The sequence below is a fragment of the Gordionus sp. m RMFG-2023 genome, chromosome 3 (genome assembly GCF_954871325.1).
Source record: "Gordionus sp. m RMFG-2023 chromosome 3, tfGorSpeb1-WG-v2, whole genome shotgun sequence".
NCBI classification, from domain to species: Eukaryota; Metazoa; Nematomorpha; class Gordioida; order Chordodea; family Parachordodidae; genus Gordionus; species Gordionus sp. m RMFG-2023.
Genome location: NC_088777.1, coordinates 11,155,399 through 11,182,187, shown reverse-complemented (window position 1 = coordinate 11,182,187; position 26,789 = coordinate 11,155,399). Strand labels below are relative to the sequence as shown.

Genomic DNA, 26,789 nt, shown 5'->3' with positions numbered 1-26,789 from the left:
AGCTTTGGACTGGCTGTCCGACTTCCAATCCGACCCAAGCATCAGGGACATTATAGACACTTTTGGGCTCGAACCGGACTTAAAGAGGTGGCTCGACGCGAATCCCGATCCCAGGCCGCAAATTAAATGTTAAATATATCTCAATAATCATTTTGTTTCACCGAAATTTCAATCAGAATCACTAATTTTATTACCCAAATTAACAATTTTCTGTGACTATTTGTATTGTGACTAGTTAAAATTCTATTACTTACATACATCAATTCCACCAGCTTAAATAAAAAATATCTTTTTATTCTACATTTAGCCAACATAAAATCTAGATATTAATCTGTTACAACAGTTATAAAATATTTTCATTTTGACAATTTTTGTTTATCTAGGAACTATTCAATGACCTCAGATTTTTATATTTATAAAATTGTTTATAGAATGGATCTAAATTTAAAAATAATTTCTGAATAGATTAGAACTCAGAATTTGAGACCAAAGAAAATACAGAAGAAAATATGAAATATGGAAGAGATTCCTACTTTTATTTAATAAATTTGGGTGTAAAAATATTTATTCTTTCATTATCAATAAAAATAGGCGCCAGGAGAAGTTCCACAAGTGAATTTTTAGAAAACAATTGATTCTACCATGACTCAAGATAGATTGAGTATTGGAAAATGTTTTGCAAGAGTGAAATCAAGAAGTGATGTATTGTATACATTATATTGTGCGGTAATAATTGTTATAGTGAAAATAAAATTGTTTTTATAAATGTTGTGCTGAAATTTTTTTATATATTATTTATTTTTTGTATGAGTGGAGACGGAGTAAGCAGATTTCATAATTTAGCATTGATTAACATTCTTTCAAATTTAATTTTTTTATTCTTCAAGTCTCACACTTTTTATTAAAATCATCGCTCAACTTTAAAGAAGGCAGAAATAAATTATCCCGCACCTCAATGCATAGCAGATTTTTCTCTGTCCGGGCCTGAAGATTAAGATGAATTAGCCGATTTTTAGCCTTTATTCAATTATATAACGGATATTAAAGAAAATATTAAATATAGTTAATAAAAACTTAGTAAATTAGTTAATTCTGAAGAAATAATTATAAATACTCAAGTAATATAATTTTATTATTTCAGTTTCAGAAATCAGATTCCGTTCAGAAATAAAATTCTATTATTACCCTGCATTCATAGTTAGCACGAATTCACAGCTTAGGATAAAATATGCTGTGTTTTTATATAATTCATAGCGAATTCGCTCTAACTTTGAATGCAGGGTTATACATATTATAAACAATCTATATATGTTAGGATTTGCATTTTATATTAAAGATTTATAAGGCATCTTAAAAAACTTAATTATTTATCAAAATTTATAGAGTTATTAATAAAAATTTATGGACACTTGGTAATTTGTCTAATTGCATGATATTCGAGTTATCTCTCTTAGATATATCTTCGTTGTCAAAATTGGTCATATCTGAGCCACGTCTGGAAATATGTAAAATGTTTATTGGTTAAGTTATATATATAAATTAAAAAAAAAAAATTTTAAGATAATTCTCAAAAAATAATAGTTCATAATAATCAACAATTTAAAAAAAATTTGTTCTTTGCAAATCAGATACTACCATTACCTTCCTTCTATATACTTGAATCCATATACTTAAAACGACAATTTAAAAACCCGCAAAAATAGAGGTTTTCATAATCTAAAAAACCATTTACATTGAAAAAAACCTATTATTCTCTTTGTTAGGACTTTCGTTAGTTTCTTCTTGGATGATGTCTATGTTGGAAGATAGTCTTGACCTAGAAGGTTCTCTAGTTGCTACTAAAACTATGTTAGTATCTCCATTAATATTGTTAATATAATAGTTAGGCGATAAAGTGTTAGAATTGGAAGAGAAAAGGGAAGAGGGGGGCATGTTAAGGTGAGAAAGTGTTGGAATTAGCATATCTAGCGTGGGTTTAGCTCTCTTCTTGAGCAAGCTCGCCCTCTTAGCCATTCTATTTAGTGTGGAACTCGGGGTAACTGAGAATTTTTTTTTCACATTTTTTGGCCTCATATATATCTTCCAGGTCACGTCAGACTCGAAGTGTCCACTCGCAGCATAACATCGCCACAAGCACTAGAAAAATATTTTAAGTTTTAAAATTCCTAGTATTCGTAAGAAATAAAGTTTAATATTGCATAATTGGCTGTGTACAAAACCTAAAAAGGCACATTTGATAACTTTTCAAAATTTTAATGGAATATAATAAATAAGCCTTTTTAAATAAAGAAATAAAAAAGTGGCTTAAACTTATTTTTAAAATGTAAGCTTTCAAAAGTTTTATATTTTTAAGGGATAATTTTATTAAGTTTCTGCAATTTGCCCAAAAATAAGGAAACTGCACATCAAAATTTATGATGCGCAAAGACCCATTTTATCGGGATTAAATCGAGGACTATAGTTAGTAGATTGTTTACTTGAAAGATAAATACAGTCAACCTGTCTAATTTGGGCTCTTGATATTTTAGGCAACTCCCTAATTTGACAAAAATTTTGAGTCCCAACCAAATTCCTATTAATTATTATAAGAAAATGTTTTAATAAATTTGACAACTGTCTTCTACTTTGAAAAGTGGTCTGCTAAAGACTCTTTCTATAAAGAATTTGGTTGATGATAATTTTTTATTATATAATTTATTTTGTCATTATTCAACACATTTTTAGAATAGGTCTTCATAAGATAAGACATAAGACATATGATAGCATCATCTATAGTAAATTCATGAGACTTTTGACGATGAAAGATAATGTTTATTAATATTGTTTGGTAATTTTAGCTTGTCCAAACTTTTGAAATAATTTCTTTTTGGATTTTAGCGGCCTTATTTATATATACAAATTCTGGAGGATACCCATATATTCCAAAAAAATTTGAGAGGTTAACCCCCCCCCCCCCTAACAAAGCCATTGTATTAATTAATTTCAAAATAAAGAAAATTTATAGTTTTAGAAAGAAAATGTGTAGATAGAACAATATGTTTTCACGAACTTCTGAAAAAATAATTATATGATTTTTCTTGTTTATTTTAGGAAGGGAAAGGGGGGGGGGGGGTTTATTTTATAATTTTTGAGCTAGCCAACTGAAAATATTCACATGATAAAATCAAACTTGTATCAAAGATGCAGCAGCTGGGATTTGTCGGTTGAAGTGTTTCTGCCGCGTTTTTTGTTGAACCTTAAGGGCGAACCCAGATCCTAAAATACCCTAATTTATTTTAAAATTATTATTCTCAGATTATAAAAAAAAATGAAATTAATCAGATCAGAGGTTTTTTAAATATAAATATATTAATCATTTATTGTGAGCCATAATCTTAGAATTTATTAATAAATTTATCCAAAAAAAATTTCTTACATTTTTTTGTATTTTATTTTGGCGATATGAATTTTTTTTAAATGAAATTTTAATCAGCTCAATATTTTCTACTTTTTTTATAGAAAAAAAGTTAATCTTAAGAAATATTATACTAGATAAGGTCAGACCCGCAGGTCAAAATATTTATATGGATCTGTAGAGCCCTAAATTTCTTAATGAAAATTTATAAAAATAAATATGTTAAGTAAAAGAAAATTATATTTTTATTTTAAACTCTTTTGGCCGACTCCAGTCAAAATCTTTTATAAAAATAATTGATTTTGTGAATTATTTTTCTTCCTTTCGACAAATTTTTATGAACCAGGCTGCATAATTTGTAATTAAATTTAATGAGCCAAGTCGTCGGAGATCAATTTATGAAACCTTCTGGAAGAAATGAACCAAAATCTTTTATCCTTCCTATACCTCATTAAAAACGACCACCTTGAATTGAATTATCTCATGATATCTTTGATTTTTATAAAAAATATATGAAGGCAGTGTCCTGGTTGAACTTATTTTTGATTCTTATTGCTATATAGCCTAGGCTAAACAACTTTTGATATAGGACACCCTATTTTGTGTTCTAAATGTTTTGTGACAATGTTATTACTATTTATTTTCTAGTTTTTTGCTTTGTTTTATTTTTTTCGTGTTCGTTTTTTTTCTTATACTTTTTAGGGCCTAATTATATTTTATATGAGATTTTAGGAAATTATAAAAAAATTCATTATTGTGCGAGGTAGAGATAGTCTATTTGAAACTCATTTTGATTTATGGAAACAAATTTATGTTTTCTGTTTCTTCCACAGTCCTCGGCCCAAGGAGATTTTCTTACTCTCTTCTGAATTTAACAAATTTATGGGTTAATCCTGCCGTTAGACACTTCAATCCTTAAATATCTGGGATAAATTGGGCGTAGCCTCTGTCTACCTCATAAATGTAATGGGTGCGAGAAATACTCCTATCCTAAGGGCCACGGTCTAATCTGTTTAGTAAAGGACGGTTTAGCGGCCACAGAGCTATTAACTATAATCTCAAATAAATTAGAGTTAGCCAACTACCAAAATCTTCTAGAACCCGTTTACCTATATCTGTCTGACGAGAATAGACTAGAATAGCCACAAACATTCATTGGTTTAGAGGAAAACACTTTATTTAAGATTTCACTTGTGTCTCCCAGTTTTCCTTTAACCTAAACAATGATCCAATCATTATGGCCGAAAGATGAAAAGTTATAAAATACCACCACATAGATCCTAGGCCCTTAGGCCATCATTTTTTTAAGATTTTAGGTAAAAGATTTTAAAATAAATGGAGATCATGGATCCTCTTTTATGATTTTACAATTAACTTAGCCTAGCTTTCCTAAACTTTCTTAGTTTCCTTGGAAGTCTCATTTTGCTTTTATCCCCTTTCTTATATGTTTTTTTAAAAAATTTTAATACTTTTTCTTGTTATAAATTCTTTACAATGTTATTATAAATTTAATTTTAATATAGTGTTTTATATATTATGTTATTTTTAATTTAATAAAAATTATTTTATATTTTCCTATTGAATAGTTCAAAATATTCTAAACTAAAAGAGTTAATTGTAATTGTGGCTCTCGACAAGTCTCTACCGCAATTTTATACTACATCTATAGAATATTTATCTGCAAATTCGCCTTTTTATAAGAACAATACTTTCGTAGCTTTCTCTTCATTAATCTATTTATCATATATTTTTTATTTGATTAAAATAGATACTTGGTAAAAACATCAAAAACTATCTAACCATTATTTTTTGCCCAATTTGATGAATGACTAAAAAAGTATTTATTGGTGGTTTACGATATAACAATGGCATCAGTATTGCAGCAACCCATATACATCATTTCCAGTCATGTAATCCCAGATAATTACACTTTTTGGAATTCTTAGCCAATTTTGTTTAACTTTATTTTTCTTTCTTAACACGTGATACTTACTAATTCTTGTATTCTTATCAAAGCAGATTTAATCTCTAAATACCTTTTGAATCAATTTCCTAGGATTCTAATCAATTGTTAATTGTCCAATTAAGCATTTCCTATATTTAAAGGCTATTTTTTGATCATATAAATAATGATAAATGTAGGCAAAATAATAAGCTATTTTTGCCTTATAAAAAGGATAATCTATTTTATGAGCCCTCTCTTTAAAGTGAAATTTGAGAAAACCTTACAGAGGGTCGAATTACAATGACTAAAGACATCTCATAGTCTTCTAAGCCTTTTTTAAATTACTATTTTAACAGGAACGATAAAATGTTTTAAGCCTTTTTCTTGAATTTCCTCGTAACTTTTCTTAAGAATGTGGAATTGTATTCTTTGATTCTCAAATGATATCTTAAACTCTAGATCTACAAATTTTAAGCCATTAGCCATTTTTATTTTCGCTTTCCTCTCTTTCTTTATACCAATAATCACTAAGTAAATGCCTTTAAACGCTTTCAGCTAGTCATTGGTAATGACCCCTTCCGGTTTTTAATCCTGATCGAACCAATACACACGGACACGAAGCGTATTTTAACATGGTTTTAAATAAATGACCGGCTTGAACATAGTCCTAAATAAATAGTCTCCAGTTCAGGACGATTTAATTTTTTTTTGAAATTTTAAAAAATATTTTTGTTTTCCCTAATTTAATTCTTATCATCTTTTTATTAAATGTAAAAGTATTTTAACAATATCAAACCAAATATGGATAATATAATAAATTATACAAATATTTTAATATAAGTAAAATGCTCATTTAAAAAACTTTTCATTTCAATCATAAATATTAAAGTAACTACTCTAGAAAAGTAATATAAACAAAAATATCCAGAAAAAATTAACTAAAAAATGATATGAATTTGAATAGTAAGGCAAACATAAATATTAATAAAAGACCGTCTGGACCTAGATCCAGACGTTAAAATAATTAAAAGGTCTGTCTGAACAGCAGTCCTGGAAAATGACCGATCTGTAGTCAGATACCGGTCTAAGACTGATAAGATATATTGTTGACCTTCACCAGTCAATTGAAACCCGTGGAATGAGCGAATCTAGAAAAAGTTAGAGTTTTGTATATTATTGAAATTAACCTTTTTAAATCTTGTCATAATTCTGGAATGAATGCGATGATGTCACTAGCCTTTGCAATCTCCGGAGGCTCAAAATTTTTTTTTTAATCGGAATTTCTTTTAGCTAACTTTCAAAAAGACCTTTAAAACTTTCAAGGGCTCTTCAAATTTTTTAAATGACTAGAGAATCTATGTCCAGCCCCCCCCCCCAATGACGCTAGCAATGGATGGATGAAAAATGCCTTCATATATTTTTCAATTTTTTTAAATGTTGTTGCTTAAATAAAATTAAGTCGATCGTTTTTATTTGAGGGAGAGTAGTATATTCAAGAGATAAAGAGATCAATTTTAAACCGTTAATTGAAGTATTATAACATAACTCATTAAATTAAACTGGAGCGCTAATAATTTTAATGTTTTTAAAAGTGTATAAATTTACAGCGGGTAAGGCGAAAAAGGATATTGCAAAAACGGCGAAGCAAGATGCCACTATTTTGCCCAACCATGTTTGTGGAACAGTGTCTCCGTAACCTATTGTGGTTACAGTAACCTGGTTATATTATAAATATATAAGAAAATTATTACAGTAAATCTGCATTCTAGCTCATTATTTTTTATTCTTTTTAAAATTTTAAATAGCGGTCTAAATAGAATGTGATTTTTAGATTAAAGAATATACACATCTTTATATTTTAAAGAAATTCTAGCTACTTTTAGGACGAAGTCTTATGGTTCTAACTATCTTTATTGAACTTAAAATTTTTTTAAATAGTATTTTAAATAAATAAAATGAATAAAAATTTGCTGATATATTAATCGCATACCACTCCCCACCACAAAGCGTCAGCATAGCTTTTGAAATCTGTTCGCTTTCCGTCTGGCCCAATTGAATCCCTTTCGGCCAAGTAAACGAAATAAGAAGAAAATATAAGTCCCAAAAATCCAATGTACATGGTAGTTATCAATTCCTGACGGGTTAAAAATAATACATTTATAAAAAAAATAGTCTCTTTAAAAATATCTTTGAGATAAAATAAGATTTTCTTCTAAAAAAGTGGAGGAAATGTTTTAGCTAAAATGGCCATAGCTAATTGGCTAATTTATAGATCCTGTGATATATTTCACTAACCTGTCTATGAACAAAGACCACCGAGCCCAACAATCTCCATGTTCCACCTTGTCTATCTACGTGTAAAATTCTTAGGATTTGTAAAAATCTGATTCCCCTGAATTAAAATAAAAGAAATATATAATTATACAAATTTTTTTTTTAAAAACTATAACAATAAAATGAGGTAATATCTTTTATTATGCTGTAACAAACACACAGAATTGTATTCCTATTACATATTTTTTATACACCCTTTTTTTTACCTGATGGCTGAAGTTGCAAAAATTTGGCCCTGAGATCCTACCGTTAAAACTATGCTTGAAGCGATTACAACTATCAAATCTGGAGGTAATAATAAAAACAAATAAACATAACTTGAGAAATGAATGAAGGAGGGAAAAAATGGATGGAGAAATAATTTTTTATTTAGTTACCGATGATGGAAATGGGTTTTCTGGCAAATCTGAACCGTCCTTTTAGTCCCATATATTTACTCCTACAACCCGAGGACCATAACCTGATAGCATATTCAAACCCGAAAAATACGACCAAAAAGATTTCCTATTGTTTTTAAGAAGAGGATGTTTTATTATGAGTGTCGTTCATTTAATTATTAAAGGCACCTATTTAATTACACAGAATTACAACTGAAATGCTCAGAAATTTTTTTTTATTAAATGCCCAGAATAAAAATTTAAGTTCAGAAAAAATATTGAAGGCTCTAGATTATTTCTTAATTCTCAGATAAAAGGCTTAATAGCCCAGAAAAAATACTAATTTCTCACAACTGAAACGCTTAGATTAAAAAATAAGAACTATTTTTACAAGTATATACTATTGATTTTAAGAATATGTATACAATTATAAATTTCAAAAAAAAATAATGGCCCTTTCCATTTCCCATGTACATCGTCACCCTCTAATTCGATTTTAAGTCACTTATTTCCCCCCGTTTTCGTAGCCCTTGCCGCTTCCTCATAGTAAAAATTACTGATTATGAGGACTTGTTTTAAAAAGTGAATCTTTTGATTTGTAAATATGGTTTTGGCTAAATAAAAATGGAGTAAATTAAGCATTCAGGAATTTCACATGTTTAAAATGGTAAAAAGTCAGAATGTCACTAAATATATAGTGATGAGAATTACAATGTATGTTATCAGTAGATCTTTATATTAGCTTTTATAAGAAACCAATATTGAAATATTATGTTCATCTTCTACATCCACGCTTAATTATAATTATTCTCATAATAAATTGCTCCATATCAATATATTATACTATAAACTTTTTAATCTCACCGCACTTACCATGAAGACGTTGATTAATATCAATGTAATCAATACCTCCTTATTATGTGGATATATTATGCTAGAATATTTTTAACCCCCAACCTTACCGTACCCTCTCTAAAGAGATGACTATCAATAAATCCTTAGCTTAGTTCTGAGTAATTAAGTAAAAAAAATTCGAAGCGTTTCAGTTTTTTATCATGTGCGAAATGATATAAGCCATTGTTAAAGTAAAATTTTATATAATATTAAACAATGGAATAAGGAAAAGAAAGATGGAAGTTAAAGAGAGAAAGAATTGCCTTATCGCAATAGTAGTTTTTAAATGTTTCGTTATAATCCATATAGAAATTGTGAACAAATTTCCCAATACGAATTCTTTATAATATTATATACTCTGGTCTGGTGTTAGATCTTGCAACACCTCTTTTTCCTTTCCTTTTATTTTCTTTCCTTCCTCTTCCTTACCTCCTTTCTATATAAATGTGGATATATTTTAATCGATTACATTACCATCCAATACAACGTTTCATTGGCGAATCCTGCGTATTGATCTATAGTGGACAAAACGCTAAATATGAGGCATATAAGGACGATAACGAATCTGGAAAAAAAAGATATATTTCACTTTAAAATTGATTTGCTAAATTCATTTTTGTTTAAGATTGAAATCTTTAATAGGACTATTTAAAATTTTAAAAAAAATATTGTAAAAAAAAATGACAATACTGATAGGAAAATCGATTTATTGTGGTTAGTTCTAGGTTAAGCGTTCAATTAAGGGCCCCAAGATTTTAGTAGAGTTACAATTTAGGCTTTTTTTAAAATATCCCATAGTTATTTTTTTAATGCCTATCCCTTAGCAATAAAAATATAAAATAAATAAAAATTGAAGTGCTATATAATATTTAACCATAAAAATTATAAAAAAATTGAATTGTACAGGACAAATATGTTATGTAACCAAAAAATATATATAAAAAGCAGAGCTTTTATCGAGGATACCTTACTTATTATTTTAAAAAACAAACAAAGATGTAATTACTGATTGGACGATTGAATTTGCCAAAAAGAATAAAAAATAATATACTTTTGAAAAAAACACAACAAATTAATGAGCTGAAAATACTTTCGTAAACTCTTACTTTACGGCATTGATTTATAATTATTTTTAAATGGTATCAATATTTTACTTTCTATTTAATATTCAAAGTTTAATGTATTAAAGATTTATTGAAGACTGCTGTTATTTCTTAAATTTTTGCTATCTTTTTAGTGATAAAGTTCACTCTTACAGACCTCAAAAAGAGTATGCTTATTATGTTTATAAACCCTATTCGGAAGTATTAAATTTTACAGAGTTGAAATGATCGTAATATTTTGAAGGAAAAAATGATTAGCTCAAAACAAAATTAGTTGGAAGTTGGAGATACACTTATTAGAGAATTCCCAAATAGAAGTATCTGATGGAAAGCATATATATGGTTTTTATTAAATTTAACTAATGTTTTAATGAACGATAAAAAAGGCATTAAATATAGGAATTAAAGGATTGGGAAGAAATCTAATCATTCAGATGCTATCAATCAGATAGGAATATTAACAAATTTTTTTTAAAAAAAACACATTTTCAGGGATTCGAACCGAAACGAATATCTGTTCTGTCTCAGATAAAAAACGGTTCAGGTTCGGTTCTTTAAAGTAATCATTTCAATTTGGTTCGAACTTTATCGGTTTGAACTATATAAATAGAAGAAAATTTTTTTATTCATTAATATAAAAGAAGGAAGTTAAAAATATTCTATGACTTAAACTTATTAGAGTTTTATATTGTAAACTACTTTCACATTATTTTATAAGCATAAAATCATGATGTTCGAACCGGTTCACAATCATTTTTAGCGGCTCTTCAGGTTCAAATATAAAATTAAGGTTCAAATTTGATAAAATATAGGTTAATACCTGTTTAAAGGTTCGGTTTGGATCCCTGCTTAATTTTTTTTTATTTTCTTTTTCGATAAAGTTTCAAAAATTTGTGAATTGAAAAATTTGATATTTAGGGCTAGGGATTAAAATGCCCAAATCGGGTCGATGAATTTTTAAAAATAATATTCCGTAACCTCGAGATTTGACTAATAGAGGTCCAAAGAATAATCTCCAGACTTGCATAATATTATTTTGTCTAAAATTTTAATCGACCGTTTTTAAAAACTGTCAATAAATAAAATTTAAAGAAAAGGAAACCCAAAGTAAAATGTGTTTTTGATTAAAACGTAGGGCGTTATCAATTAAGAATCGAAAAAATAAAAATAAATCATGGGTGAAAAATTGGATAGGATTTATAATTTTATAAAAAAAACAATGTAAGGGAATAAGTAGACGAATAGGCCCAAAAATGAATACAATTAATCATATATTGGTTAATAATATTATCAATCAAAATGCTTACATTACAATTTTATATTAGATATTTTTTGGTTAATAATGTTATCAATCAAAAAATAGTATTGCATAAGGTTGGAATTTGTACTATGATAATTTTAGATTATTAATATTATTTTGATCTGATATAATGAATAATTCCAAAAAATTATGATAAATATTTGAAAATTATAATTTTATTATATATTTCGCCCCACCCTTTTTTAATGAATCCTATGAGAACAGATATTATCAGGACTATTTAGATTTAGAGATAATAGCTAATTAAAAGAAAAGTAGCTGCATATCTCCTAGATTTATTGGAACATTCTAATCTCATAAAATTTGCATCATATATCTACCCAGCCTGAAAGCTTAGCTTGGGGATTAAAAAAAAGGTATAAGGTAGGGGTGCAAAAATTTTGGGCCAGGCCAAGTCGGGCCATATTTTTTTTAAACCTTGAATAATGTAGTTTATCATTTTTATGACTACAAGCCAAGCTAAAAATAATTTTTTTAAATTCTTGACACACCGATCCAGTCCGGGAGATGTTGATTTCCAGTTCACATTTCGAATAACTATTGGTATTTATGTTTTTAAAAATGGAGAAAATATTTACCAGAATTTACATTAATTATTTTTGTTTTATCGTTTTAGATAGAATATTCTTATTGTATAAATAGAAAGAATATAATAGGTATAAATATTTTATAATATGTCACTAATTTTCCTTGCATTCTGAAAATTCTCACAATAATACTTAAGTTATCAATTTGATTTCTCACAAAAACTGGCGTTTATTATCAAATTCGCCTCAATGGCAAAGTAGATCTAGTAACCCTTTTCTGAAACATGATGACACTGTTTTCAATAATAATCTATTTTTCTTTTTCATCCTATGCCCTTACGTTATACCAATGTTTGATAATTTTATTATAGATTTTTATAATAACCTCAAAAACTTTGAAAAAAATGATAATAAAATGTTAGTGCGCCTTCATTTATAATATATGTATAAAATTTAACCATAATTCATAGACCAATTATAATTGTTAATATAATTATCACTTCACATAATTTATATATAATATATAATTTTTATTTTTTATAATATAATTTATTACCTTTATAATATCAAAATATTCCAGAACGAAATAGTTTTAGATAAAATATAATATAATAGCTTATTATTTTGATCAAATTGAAATTATTTTTTCCAAATTGTCTTTTTATTATAATTATAATTAGAGAACTTTGTATAAAACAATAGTTTTTATAATCCACTCCCAATTAATTTAAGAAAAAACTATATATAATTTAAATTATCTGTGCAATCTATAGGAAATTAAGCCTGTTTGTGTCTCTCTAGATGGCTTCACATGTAAAAATTCATTGAAAATAACACCCTGTTTATAAAACACTAACCGTAAACAAAATAGTACTTGGATCCTCAACAAATATTTTTTAGATGTTGTGATTCTATTAATGGCAATAATTTATAAATTGTAAAATACTTGACTGCCAGATCAATATACTACTAAACTCAAAGCTTTAATTAATCACGTCAGACTCATGCAAATGGGGAACTTGCGACAAAAATTGTACTATTTTAGGGGCTGACAAATTTTGTTTCTTATGCATTTAAAAGTGAATAAAAAAGGTGCAGGGCTGTGTCTTAATTCCTCATATTCCTAAACAATTTTCTGTTTAGCCGTCTATACAGATTCTTCCAAACAGCCTAAAAAGATAGAGGATTTAGATTTACCTCGTATTCTCTTTATTTGTATCAAAAAAAATATATAAATAACAAATAATATTTATTTAATATATATACTTCCTTCTTTCTTCATTTCAAATATGGTGTCCTAGTTCAAATCCTATTTTGTCTGGGCTAAACAAAAATAGGTTTCAAAAATAAAAAAACCAAGTACGATACGGCATAATTATTACATAAATGGGTAATTTTAGTCATTTATTACAAATATATAATATATTGCATAAATATTACATTTATATTCTAAGCTGCTTATTCTATCTAGTTCGTTATTTGAAGTGTTTTTAAGGCTTAAGGAAATTTGTGGTTTAAAAATGTCAGCCTAATTTATTTTGCCCTGGGCTGCTAAACTTAGCTTGGCCCTGATCACGGTGGTTCTTTTTTAGATTAAAATTCATATTATCATGTTTTTCTTGAAAAGACAAGTTTCTATATAAATTTGGAAGATAAAAAACAAATTTCATTATAAAAAACAAAGATGAAAAAGAAACTCTTATAATACAACATACATGGCTTTCTTTATACAAAAGATAGCGTGGGACAGTAGTAGGTGGGATTTTCCTCATAAATTTTAATGGTCATTTTTAGGTTCACTTATTGTAGGTCTTTGGCTATGTTAGATCTTTTTCAAATAATTTTTTGAAATAAAAATTTCCCAATTACGTTATTTTTAAACGTTATTAATTTTCCTAATTTTTCATTCTAATCTTATTTATAGTTACATATTGCATACACATTTGGGAGAGAGAAGTATTGTTGTTAAACCGTTCAATTTTTATAAACGGCTAAACCCAATATTTTAGCCAAAAAATAATATGCAAGCTTGGAGAATCTGCTCATTGATTGCAGATAGATTTCGGCATCGTCTTTCGTAATATTATTTTGGCTAAAATCTTATTTAAAGTCAAAAATCGAACCTTTTAACACGCTAGAGAGGTGGGCAGGGAGGTTATTAGCTCAAAATGACATTTATGAAACCAGGCAAATTTGCGTTGGTGGAAGGGCTCCCTTGGGTTCGCGCCTGTTATCTTAATAGATTTTATATTTCTATGCGTCCTTTGTTAATAAATAATAAATTAAAAAAATATGAGAAAGTATTGTATATCTAAAGGTTCGCTATTGTGAACTTAAATTATTTCCTTAATAAAAAAAAATATTAGTAAATATATCAGCCCAAAAATTCCATTTAATTTTTAAAGATAATGGTCAACCCATCATTTTTTTGACCTTAATTATATCGTAAAAAATTAATCAAATAAAGTATTATATTATGACAATATCTAGGGATGGAATAATTATTTTTTTTCTAAACGTAGGCAGGATAAAAATATATCCTAATTTATCAAAAAAATTTTTACGAATTTTTTAGAGTATCAATAAATTTTAATATGAATTAGCCTTTTCCTCTTAGTAACAATAATATAAAAAATGTTTTAAGTTTTTTAAAGTGCAACTAATAAGTAATTCAGATTTTTATTATTAAAATATATTTTGCATCATTTATATTTACATTAATTATGATTATAGTATTATGACACTAATCTTTATTATCATTGATAAATATATGTCTGTATATGAGTTTTAAAATAAAATATCGAGGAAAAATATTTTTGAGCTATGTTCCCAAAAGTACCAAATTAAATAAAAAATGTTAATTATTTTTTTTTAATAAATATATAATAATGTTAAGAAGAAGAGATTAGGGAAAATTCGAATTAAGTTAGAAAAATTTTGCTTAAAATGATTGGAAAGTAATTTTCATAAAAAAGATGAATAATAATTAAAATGAAAAAAAACCATGAAATAGTTCAAAATGACATTAACTAGAATTGATCTTCTCCCTTTTTTTATTAAAAAAAAAGATAGTTGACTTAGAAATTCTGTTAAAAAAGCCTTTGCATGATGCACATAAGTAGAGAAAGTCAACAGTCTTATCCCATCGGCCTTAGATCTAGACAGGGCCGATTTAGACCGGTCTTTTTAAAGGATCATAGACCTGGCTGGTCTTTTATTAATATTTAAGTTTGACTTGCCCAATTCATAAAACTTTTTAGTAAATTGTACATTTTAAAAGTCGCTACTGGAGTCTTTAGACTACAGACTGGACTTATCCTTTTTTGTAAACCGAGTTTTGAGTCGGACCATGACCATCACTACACATAACAAATCAATTATTGCCATTTGCTAACATGGGCATTCCCAACAGTATTTTTTTTAAGATTGTCTCAATTTATTTTTTAAAAAAATCAATAATTTAAAATATTTTTTTATTTTACTATTTCGATTTCTATCTCTTAAATCATTAATTATAAAAAATTTATTAATAAAAGTCAGAAATTTCTACAGTCAAAAAGGAAATTTTTATAGTTAATATTTTATTTTTTTCAACAATAATTTTTACAATTCTTTTCCTTCAAAATTTGCCGAAATAATTGAAAAATTCAATAAATTTTTTTTCCAAAATATATTTTTTTTATAATTAATGTATAATATACCTTATAATATCTTCCATTATTTTTGCCTTTAAAATTTTATTAATTTAATTTTTGTATAATTACATTTTTACAATTAAATTAAAAAAAATTCTATTTCGGATAAATATATAAAGTTCCCCTTATGAGAATTTGGAATTTTTTCAAGATAATTTAAAAAAAATTAATGTATAGATAATGAAGGTCAACAGGGACTTGCTGAGGCCGCTCTAAAATTAAAACGTAATCGAGTTTAGAAACTAAATGAATGTTTTATCTGCAAAAATTAGTTCGCGGCAAAAAGACCGGGAATTGAACAAAATAACCTCGATCTAGATGCAACCAATTTTTTAAAATAAAATTCCTCAGATTGAAGAGCATATGAACCGATTGATTGTTTGGTCAAAATCAGGGTTATGAATTCAAATTGGGGTTCTGAAATTAAAAATTTTGTCGGAAAAATTCGATTATCCCTACCACTTAAAATTTTTTATATGAAAAATTTTAATTTTACCCTAAACCTCATTTTTGACACTTCTTTAAATAAATCAGGGAGATTTGAAAAAATATTCTATGGAGGAGGATGTAAAGTGAAGGCCTCTCCCGATAAATAATGGGGATGGAAACCCTTGGGAATCGGATTTCATTTTTTAGACTTCACTTAGATCGTCAAAATTCGATAACTTATATTTATCTTCTTTTTTTTTAACTAGAAAATCAAAACTTTAAAAAGGGGAAAAATTTTAAAAAGAAACAATTTTAGGGATTTTTAGGATCTGAAAATTTAAACTCAAAAAGTGGATTAAATGTTATATAACAAAGTCTCCCCTATTTATTTTAATTTATATTTAAATAAATATATAAATTATAAAATGAGATTCCCTATAATATTTTATATTCAATTAAAACAGTTCTTCGGCAGTGATCCATAATTACCTCAGCAATTAATTCGGCAGAAATCTTGATATTCAGACATCGCTAACGTTACCCTGTCACTAATACTCTTGGCTATTTTGGTGAGGATTCCTTAAATTTATTACATTATTCGGATGAAAATTAAGTCAAATAAATGGCGATAGTAATTAATGGAGTCTTCTATAAAATAGTTGCATTGTTTCACGGTTCCATATAGCAATATAGGTGTAAATCGATCTACTAATTGTTTTTTTCTAAATTTAAATTTTATTCAGTTTTTTTTTAAAATTTTTATATATATATGCGCTATATTTTTATATCATTAATTGTTTATATGATGTTTTATAATCTTTTTTTTAATAACATAGTTAATGAATAAAAAAAATTAAAAATCTTAATTTAAAAAAAAAAATCAAAATATTATAAAATCAAGTAAATCAAATCTTTGATAACCAACTACATATAAAAATGACCAAAATTGATTATAAAATTTTATTTTATTATATTATATATAAGCAAGCGTTTATATACTAAACCAAATCATGCATTCAATTTAAACGATATTGGCAGTTCTCCACGATATTCAAATTTTTGTTAAATCCAAATTTTAAAATTATACTTGTTTTTTTTATATATATACTAATAACCCTATTCCATATCTCTAACTTTTTAACCCTATGAAACTTCTCCCAAGAGTTTGATTTTGACTGAGCCAAGCTTGAGTTAGAACCAGATAGCAAACCAAATACGTCTGTTGGGCTGCTTAACCTCTGAGTTATACAATAGGTTAGTGCTGCCCTGTTCGAACCAGCTCGTAAAATTTTCATATCACGCTTACGGCTCAGCTCGAACCATAATTGTTTTTTTTGTTTTGACCCGTAAAATATGTTTCCGCAAGTTGTCCGGCCCGGTCAATAATAATTTTTCATGAAGAAAAATGTCTTAAATCTGCCTAATACAGCTTTAAAAACATTTTCAATATTTCGGAACCAGTCTGTAAACATATTTGAACAGTATTTCCAGGAGGACTAATGGTCAGAGAGCGCTGCGCCGATTTCTATTGCCCCCCACTTCAAAATATAGAAATTTTTTACAAAATAAAATTAGGCATAGTAGGCTCTAAAATTTTATTTGATAAATATTATGAATAACCTTTTTGCGATAAAACCTTCAAATTAAAAATTATCAAAAACTGCCTAGATCGTTTAAATGAATGCATGCTGATTCCGATTATTAAAGATTTAAAATAAAAGATTAAAAGATAGAAAATAATTGCTATAATTGTATTTGCGAATTTAATATATAAAGTTAAATTGATGTTAAATTTAGAAATTTAATAGTTTCAAATAGCTTTTAAAAAATATTTAAAAAATGATTTCTCAAGCTAGTATACCATGCCAAAATATTCTCCACCCTCCTCTTTTTGCAATCCAAAAAGAAATTTTACAAAAATTAAACATCTGACTCCGAGTTGACAATTAATAATAAATGCCGTACATGTATTGCAGCATGTTTATTATATTTCAAAATTGTCCCAGCTGCAATACAATTATTGCCTGATTAGGCAGTACCGGTAGCATCATCGAAATTGGGGATATTGCCAGTTCGGTTTTTGGACAAAACGGCAAAAATGGAGCTATTATCCAGCTATTACGAATTACTATAAAATAGATTTGTTCTGATTTCAAATATAATTTAAAATATGAACTATTTGAACTTTTAAAATATGTATAGAATATTGATTATAAAAAAAAGGTCCCATATTTTAAAAGTGGAAATATTGAAAAATTTAATTTTCAAAAAAATATTCTTAAGAAATATTTTATCTATATAAATCGGGAAGATATTTAAGAAAAATATATATACAATCTCCATTGTGAGTGAACTATTTTTCTTCATGATTTCATCAGTATTTAGCGTCAATTCGCTATTTAAATATATCGAAGGGGAAGCCCATTCATTCTATTTTTCTGAGTTAGTGTTTAAATAGGGTTTTATTCTACTTAAAGAAGCATTTGTGCAAGTGTTTATGAGTATAGTGATCAAAGAATAATTTAATAATATTTTAGATATTTTTTTTGTAAGGATTGTTTGATAAATCAAGAAGCTTTCATAAAAAATTATTCAAAAGAGGGATGAAAAGATTTATTTTATAAAATTCTTCTATTGATCCTGCATTAATAAACTGGGGTCTCTAGGGGCGATTCGTAGTATGCGAATATAAAATTCATAGGGTGTTGGCTTGAATTCTAAAAACATAATGTTTGAGATTTCTCATCAACTTTTTCCCTAATTTAATTAAGCTCTGATACAATAATTTTCTAGGTGTCAACTAAATTAAGCAATTTTTTTTGAAAAAGATTGCATATACTAGTATAATTTACTAATTTGTTGATATATTATAATGCAAAAATGGATTATTGAATTCAATAAGAAAATTTTGAGAAGATATATTCAGACCATGTCATTTTACTAAGAACATAGTTGAATATCATATCTATTTTAGAATATTAATTAAGTAATATCTAGCATCAGATTCAGAATATTTATAAACATGAGAATATTAATTGTTATAAAGGAAGGATTTATGTTAACATTCGCTCATTTTTTAATTAAAATTTACTTATAATTTTATATAAAGTTTCAAATAAAGTATTTTCAAAAAATTATTCTGTGTGGCAATAATTAATTGGGAAAATTTCCCCTTTCTAGTTATTACTCAGTTTGCTTTAAGAAAATAATATAAGCAAAAAATAATAAAATTAACAAAAATTACACTGAGAAATGATATAGAAAACATATCATTCCATTAGGTCTCTCCATAAAATTGAACATCGAAGTCTGTAAAGAACTAATTGCATGGGCAGAGTCCAACTTCATATCGTAATTGTTATCATCATTATTTTTTTTGGCATTTAGAGTGTATCGCTCGCGGTATGCTTTAAGCGAATCGGCCGCACCACGCTTAGAAATGTTACAATGGCTACTTCCAGGAGAGGAGTTAAAATATAAACCTTTAGAATGCATATTATTGCTAAGGATCATCACTTCATTTTGATTTTTTTTTATTTAAAAATTTTGAATTTTTTATCCTTGATAATTTATTCGTCAAAAAACAAAAAAAAATCTAGCCATCTAGCCAGTTTGTATAATTTTTTGTTTGAGTAGTTTATAAATTTTTTTAATATTAATATTATAATAAAAAAAATATTTTTTTTTATTTTTTTGGGGATTTAATTTTTTTTGTATTATTTTTTAATATAAAATAAAGATTTCTAATCATAAAAATTGTAATTTTTGGTGATAAGAAATGATTAATGGTAATGATGATACAAATATATTATATAGGCAAAACGGGTCAATAGTATTAAAAAAACAAATATATAACATTATAACACCATTATTTTGTTAATGAAATGCTTTGGCCTTCATTCAATTTGTCAGATTTTCTCCTTTCAAAGCTTAAATAACTAAAACTCAAGAATAGTCGTAAAAATATATTAAATTTTAAAGGTCAATTTTCATTTAAATTATAAAAGTTAAATAAAATACCGATTATATGTAAAAAAACATATTTTAATGAAATTTGAAGAATTAAAAGTGGTAAAATAATGTATAAATACTCATCAAGAAAATTTTATCACTTTAATAGTATTTCTTTAATAGGTAAATTCTGCTTGAGAGTTTTTAATTCATATTATCATTAAAAAAATAGAAAATTTCCGATTTTAATCTAAAATATCAATAAAATATATTTTTTATTATTGTATATATATAGTTATAATTTTAAATAAAAAAATTTATTACATATGAACGAAGATAAAATTTGAACTAATTTTTATAGACAAATATAAATAGAAATAGATATCTTTTACAAAGTTTAGGATAGTTACGTGTCTAAAAGTCAAAGTTCTCTCCGAAATGTGCCCCTATGTGCTAAAATGTTAATAATGTTAAAATAAATACCTAACTATTATATAGCATATTTTACTGGTGTCAGATCAATACAGCTAAGCTTTAATCGTGAAAATTTTTTTTCCCGCTGTTGTCATTATAACAAAAAAAACATTGATTATATCGCAGAGTCAATTCAGCAAATTTTTTCCTACGAGACTTTTACATTTATGGAAGAGGGATACTTTGTAAAACCAGTTATAATGTTTACGTGAAACCTCAACCTCAAAAAAATTATATTGATTAGCTATCAAGTCAATAAATGAGTTATAACACTTAAAATGCTTAGAGTAATCTAAATGTAGGCGAGGGGGGGGGGTAAGTAACGTAGCTTATCAATGTTTAGACCTCAAATTACTTATTTATTAGAACATTTATTGCGAATAGGCAAATTATTTACTGTATTTTAAAATGTAAATCATTGATATAAAATGACTATCTTTTAGTTATCTTTATTTTTTTGAACGCTTTAAAAAGTAATTTTGCATCTATATTCAAGAATTTTATAATTATTTAGAAAATTACTATTTTCAAACTAAATAATTCTTTGTATTGTATTCATATTTTTCCTTTAAAGTTGAACTTGGAATGGGGAGTGAGTTTGTTTTTTGTTAATCTTGGAGCTTTTACATCCTTTAGGTATAGGACTTATATAAAAAAAATAAAACTTTAAATATTGTATTTCTGAAAGATTATATCTATATGTTACTATAAATGATTAAGATATGTTTAATAAGAATTATAGATTGCTTATGTTGAAATTAAATATAATCCAAACAATTTATATAAGAAACCTTTACGAACATCGAACAATATACTCTATCTATGATATATTTTTTAGTTGAATTATTTTATCACATAAAACAATATTTTTTTTCCAAAATATTGCTAACTTCATGTGAATACTAAATATGACTAAGTAACTAAAACCTAAATATTAAAAGCAAATTCATAAAAAACTATAAAATTCTTTAATTTATGAAAAAAATTAAGAATTTATAAGGAAAAAAAACAGTATTTTATTATGTTAAATATAATGTCCTGTCCTGTGCAAGTTCATAATTTTTTTTATTGTAATAATAATAATATAAAAATTTAGAATATATAAAATGACTTAATATTCATTAAGACATTTATTATTATATTATAAATAAATTATCCAAGATACATTAAAGATTTAATATTTTAGTTTAAATTATTCTTCACTCTTTTTTTAAAAAAAAAGACCAAGAAAGCTTAAAGTGACCGCTTAAAGACATTTCTACGATTTGAACAGGTCTCAAAAGTTTTGTTTTAAATTTTATAGAACTGTATGTTTAAATGATTTTATAAATAAATAAAAAAAGCTTAAATAGATAATGTTCTATTTTATTCCTTACTAAAATTTTGATAATTTTTAACAAAGTAAAAGAAGTAAAATTTACATCTGAGTGGGCATTAGAGACTTATCCCCTTTTACTTGATCACCATAGAAGAATACCCCTATTCACTACTATGAGCATGCTAAATTCAGCATCTTGAAATTTTTATACACTGTGTCGATTTTAGGCTAAATTCAATAATAATTTTATTTTTTTTCATCAATAATATATTTCTAAACCAAAAACAAAATTATTTGTAAATAAACAAATTAAATAAAATTTGATAGTTAATTTTGCTTTTAGTTTTTTGTAATTTAAAAAATATATATATTTTGAGCCCTAGTTGCCTCCAATGAAGAATTTTCTAACATAACACTGATACTGATCATATATATACATGATATGCATAGCCAAGAGAGAAGGAGGAAACCCTCGAGGAAAATTTAAGATGTTTTGTAAATATCATTTTAAGAATAGACAAATTATTGAGCTTACCCCATACCACCCCGCCTTCCCCGATTAATAATTAACTTTTATTAAGCTAAAAGTCTCGGTTTTTTTATTAGTTATTTGATATTGTCTTTTAATTATTTAGTCAAGATATTGGAATATTCTCGAATTAGAACAAAGCAGAAATTAATTTTTTAAAATATATTTTTGATTTATATTCTCTTTTCTAGATCCGGTCTGAGGCAAAAATAAATCGGGTCGGGATCTTTAACAACTATTTAATTCTATTTGATTATTTTTCCCCATGATAAAAAGCGAGATTTAAAGTCACATTATTTTAACCCGGATTTTGTATTTTACACATTGCGGTGGGCAATATTTATTCTCGCTTACTATAAATGGGACTCTTTAATTATAAAGAATGTCCCAATGACCTCGAAGTAAATTGGCTCTCGCATCAGACTCTGCGTAAAAGAAAATCAGATTAATATTGACAAAGAAAATAATCCTGAATCCTGAGCACTTTTATTTATTGAATAATATATTATTGAATAATTAAATATAAAAATATTCCGGCATTTTACTTATTATAAATCTTTTAACTTATTTAATTTCCGCAAGAAAATTAAAAAATCAAGGAGATTGTTTAAATTATAATCGAATATAAGGTTTAAGAAAAAATTAGGTTCAAGTCATGTTAATTTTATTCTAAAAATTGATAAGTGTTAAATTTCATTATAAATTAAAAATTTTGCCATTTTTTGAATTTGAATGTAAAATGGCATTTAGATTGGTGTCAATTGTCAACGAAAATTAATTTCGATAAACTTTTTGCTCATAAAAGAAATATGATGTGAAATTATAATATTATATTAATAAGCTAATGGACGATCACGGATGCCAAAAAAAAATGATGATGAAGATTTATAATAATATTAAAAACCTTGACTCATTTTCTTAGTATGATGTTAAAGAAAGCACTAGAATAAAGTTATTGATATATATTAAAAGGAAAAGTTTACGGATTTTGAACATAAAAAAGATTAGAATTTATTCATTTTATTATATGTCATTCCAATTCATTACTTCAAGGCTTAGCCAATTAAGGTTGATGTATAGAAATCTGTCGATATCTAGACTCTCTGAACCAAATTCTATTTATTTAAAAATGTTTGGACCCCCGTATCAAACCCGGTCAAATTCTTTTGTCGGTCCAAATTTCTGAATTTGCTAAAATTTATTTTGTAACTTACATTTGGTCAACTTAACATATACATTTTAGTTTAGTTATAAAGTGAAACTATTCATAATCTCTGTTAAATAGAACATATAATGAATAAGGCTTAAAATATAAATTAGAATTGAAAATAATAAATTTTTTTAAAATTTTCCTTATAAATAATTTATAAAAATTTTTTAAAAACCATTTTAATCATGCTTAGAAGTTAAGTGCAAAAACAATATAAAATACCATGCAAAGCACACATTTTAATTAACAATACATATAATGATCATTAAAGTGTGAATTGTATTGTATAATTGGCAGTAATCATTAAGTTTTATTTGAAGATAATCTGATCTGAAAAAATATAATGACTGTAAATTATACATTAGATCGATGATAATAATAGCAAATAGGATTCGACAAATGGAAATATATTAAGAAATATTATAAATCTCTTGAGCCCACCTGGGAAAAAATTTAACTTTACGAAACTCTAAGTTAACCTCCGCAAAATGGTATTTAACATCCAACCTATAGAAAGTAACTAGCTATTATATCTGGATAATAAAAAGGAACTGTATCTAGATACTATTTTAGAGGTATATGTTTCTATTTTTAAATACATTTTTATTCAATTATTTTATGTTTTTATATTAAAAATAATAATATTTGAATTAAATTCATCTAATAATATTTCCGAGTTTATTTTATTATACAAACCAGAGAAATTTTAATTTGCGCAATGGATAATGACAACATGGTAAATTTTATATTATAATTCATATTACTGGTATTTTTAATTGCATAATAAGAATTTTTTTACAAATGAAAATATTTTATATAATATAAAAGATAATAGAAAACTAAGAAAATTAAGAGGGAAAGTTTCGAAAAACACTTGTAGTTCCCTTTTAGGATTTCAAATTAGATTTTTTGCTTTAGGAGTAGGGACACTTTTTTGACCCCTGTCCTTTTTAGAAATTTTCTACCCAATTGATTTATTAAAAAATATATTTCATAATTTTTAGATCAATATTTCCAGACAATCTCTGAAAATGAACAATTATTTATTTTATTATATATTTTGTATATGAATCATTAAAATCTAACAAACAAATAAATTTTTCAACTCATATCAAAATTTAAATTCTAACAATAGAATAGAATCAAAAATTAAGCATTTTGCACACCTTACATAAGTATAATAAAATTATTTCTGTATCTAGCTAGACACGTTTTTAGACTAAATATGTGTATATATAGGTCTGTTTTTAGATGATATCTTTATTTAGCATTTATTTTAACAAATCTGGTATACTCATTTAAATTTACTTATGTTTAACAGTGCCTTTCCCTGTCTTCATCTTTGAAAAATGTTTTAAATTTTCAACATATTAAATTTCTTGACAAGATATGGTATTTCCGTCTAAAACTATAAATAAAAACAAGTTTCTATGATTATTTTATTACAAAGGCTAATTTTTAACATAGAATATACATAGATTCATTATCTTCTAATATTGAACTTAGTCTTATTGAAGGGAAGTAATTCTGAATTTCCTAGGACGTCAATTGGTTACGATAGTTTATCTTAATAAATTAAACTTGGAAAATTCTTAATGGTGATAATCTATCTGCGATTCATGCAATAATTTTGACACCACCTCCTCCTCCCAAGTCAATGAATATATGAGCCCCTCAATAACGAGAGCGTCTCCATAACTACCCACCCCCATTTCAATGGCTATATTGAGTCATACCTTCTTTCCTCGTGTAGTTGAAGTCCTTCTTCTTAATAATTTATTAGAAGACCTTACAAGAATTCATGAAGATATTCATACTAAAACCAGCTAATTCCTTATTTAAATTTTTTTTATCTTACTCAACTTATTAATAAAGGTCTTAGTGTTGCATTGCATTTCTCAGACAAGATGACTTATTACGATCAAAAGAAAATTTTACTCGCATAAAACTAACTTTAAATTTAAAATTTAGTGAATTTGATTTTAAAAAAATAAATGCTATATAAAACCATATTAATAATAATAAAATGGTTTACTAGACACATTAATTTTAATTAAAAATTATGAAATTATAAAATTTATTTTTAATTTTTATAAGTGATAATAATTTTATTAAAATATTTTTTTGAAAATACACTTCAAAGCATTTTTTACGACTTCAGAATATAATTTTATTAAAAAATTCTAGATATTATAATATATTTTGTTCGCCAAAACATGAATGTAGATTTTATAATATACAGAATGGATAATAATAATATTTTTTATAAAAATAATGTTTATGAAGATGGTGAATTGATAAAAGATTTTTCTTTAAATTATGATTTTAAGACCACTTGAAACATTTAGCTCATAGATTTATTATGCCGCAATGTAAAAATCACTATGACCCCCCCCCCCCTTACGTTCTATTCTAAGAGATCAAATTATTTTCAAATATTGTTTTTGGACACATTAAAGCCTTATATATATTAAAAAATGGAATTATTTTTTTAATTTAGATTAATAAGCTTTCGTCCTTTCACTTGCTTCATACGCAAATAATATGCGAAGAAAATTATTTGAAAATAAATCTAATTTTAACTCAATTAACCCTAATAATAATTTAGCTTTTTCGATCTCTTGCATGCAATTTCACATTTATATAGTCATGTTACCGACAATGTGCGAATCAATCAATAATCTCTTGCATGCAATTTCACATTTATATAGTCATGTTACCGACAATGTGCGAATCAATCAATATATGTTTTTACCAGTGTTGTTAAAGGCTAATATTAAAAGTAGCGCTCTACCTACCGCTATTTTTTCAAAAAAGTAACGCGCTATTAGCTACTTTAGAATTTTTATAAAAATATTTTTACCTATCTCTATCTTCATAAATAAAAAATATTGGTAATATGATAAAAATTTCAAATATATATAATTTATTTATATTTTAATATTAATATCATTTCTATACTGTCGTACACAAGTTTTGAGTGATGGTAACATTACCCAAAACCCCAAAACCCGCTTTAAAAAAAAGTTCCGTCTGGAAGTAGCCTAGGGTAGTTTTTTTTAAATTTGAAAAATCTGATATTTCCATAAAGGTATCCTAGTATGTCTTGAATATCTACCTTATAAATTTCAGACAATTTAATCAGAACATTTTATGCATTTTATATTTTCATTAGCCATACGCAGATTAAAGACTACGAGAATTGATTGAAATACAATATTGTTAGGTAGGATAAAATGATATATTAAAATATTTTATATAATATTATTATAATAGTCTGGTATTCTC

The 26,789-nt window shown here is 26.0% G+C and overlaps 1 protein-coding gene across 3 annotated transcripts in view; it reads right to left on the bottom strand.

Annotated features, from left to right (window-relative positions):
* LOC135927582 (potassium voltage-gated channel subfamily KQT member 1-like) overlaps nucleotides 1–26,789 on the bottom strand; it is a 39,994-nt gene that overhangs the window by 5,718 nt on the left and 7,487 nt on the right. For all 3 annotated transcript variants that reach the window (XM_065463662.1, XM_065463663.1, XM_065463664.1), the window contains exons 2-10: nucleotides 9,419–9,509; nucleotides 8,051–8,177; nucleotides 7,880–7,958; nucleotides 7,635–7,731; nucleotides 7,330–7,473; nucleotides 6,945–7,055; nucleotides 3,170–3,265; nucleotides 1,745–2,136; nucleotides 1,410–1,495 (exon numbers count right to left, since the gene is read on the bottom strand). In XM_065463662.1, the coding sequence (XP_065319734.1) occupies nucleotides 1,410–1,495; nucleotides 1,745–2,136; nucleotides 3,170–3,265; nucleotides 6,945–7,055; nucleotides 7,330–7,473; nucleotides 7,635–7,731; nucleotides 7,880–7,958; nucleotides 8,051–8,177; nucleotides 9,419–9,509 (1,223 nt within the window). The remainder of the gene's footprint in view (nucleotides 1–1,409; nucleotides 1,496–1,744; nucleotides 2,137–3,169; nucleotides 3,266–6,944; nucleotides 7,056–7,329; nucleotides 7,474–7,634; nucleotides 7,732–7,879; nucleotides 7,959–8,050; nucleotides 8,178–9,418; nucleotides 9,510–26,789) is intronic.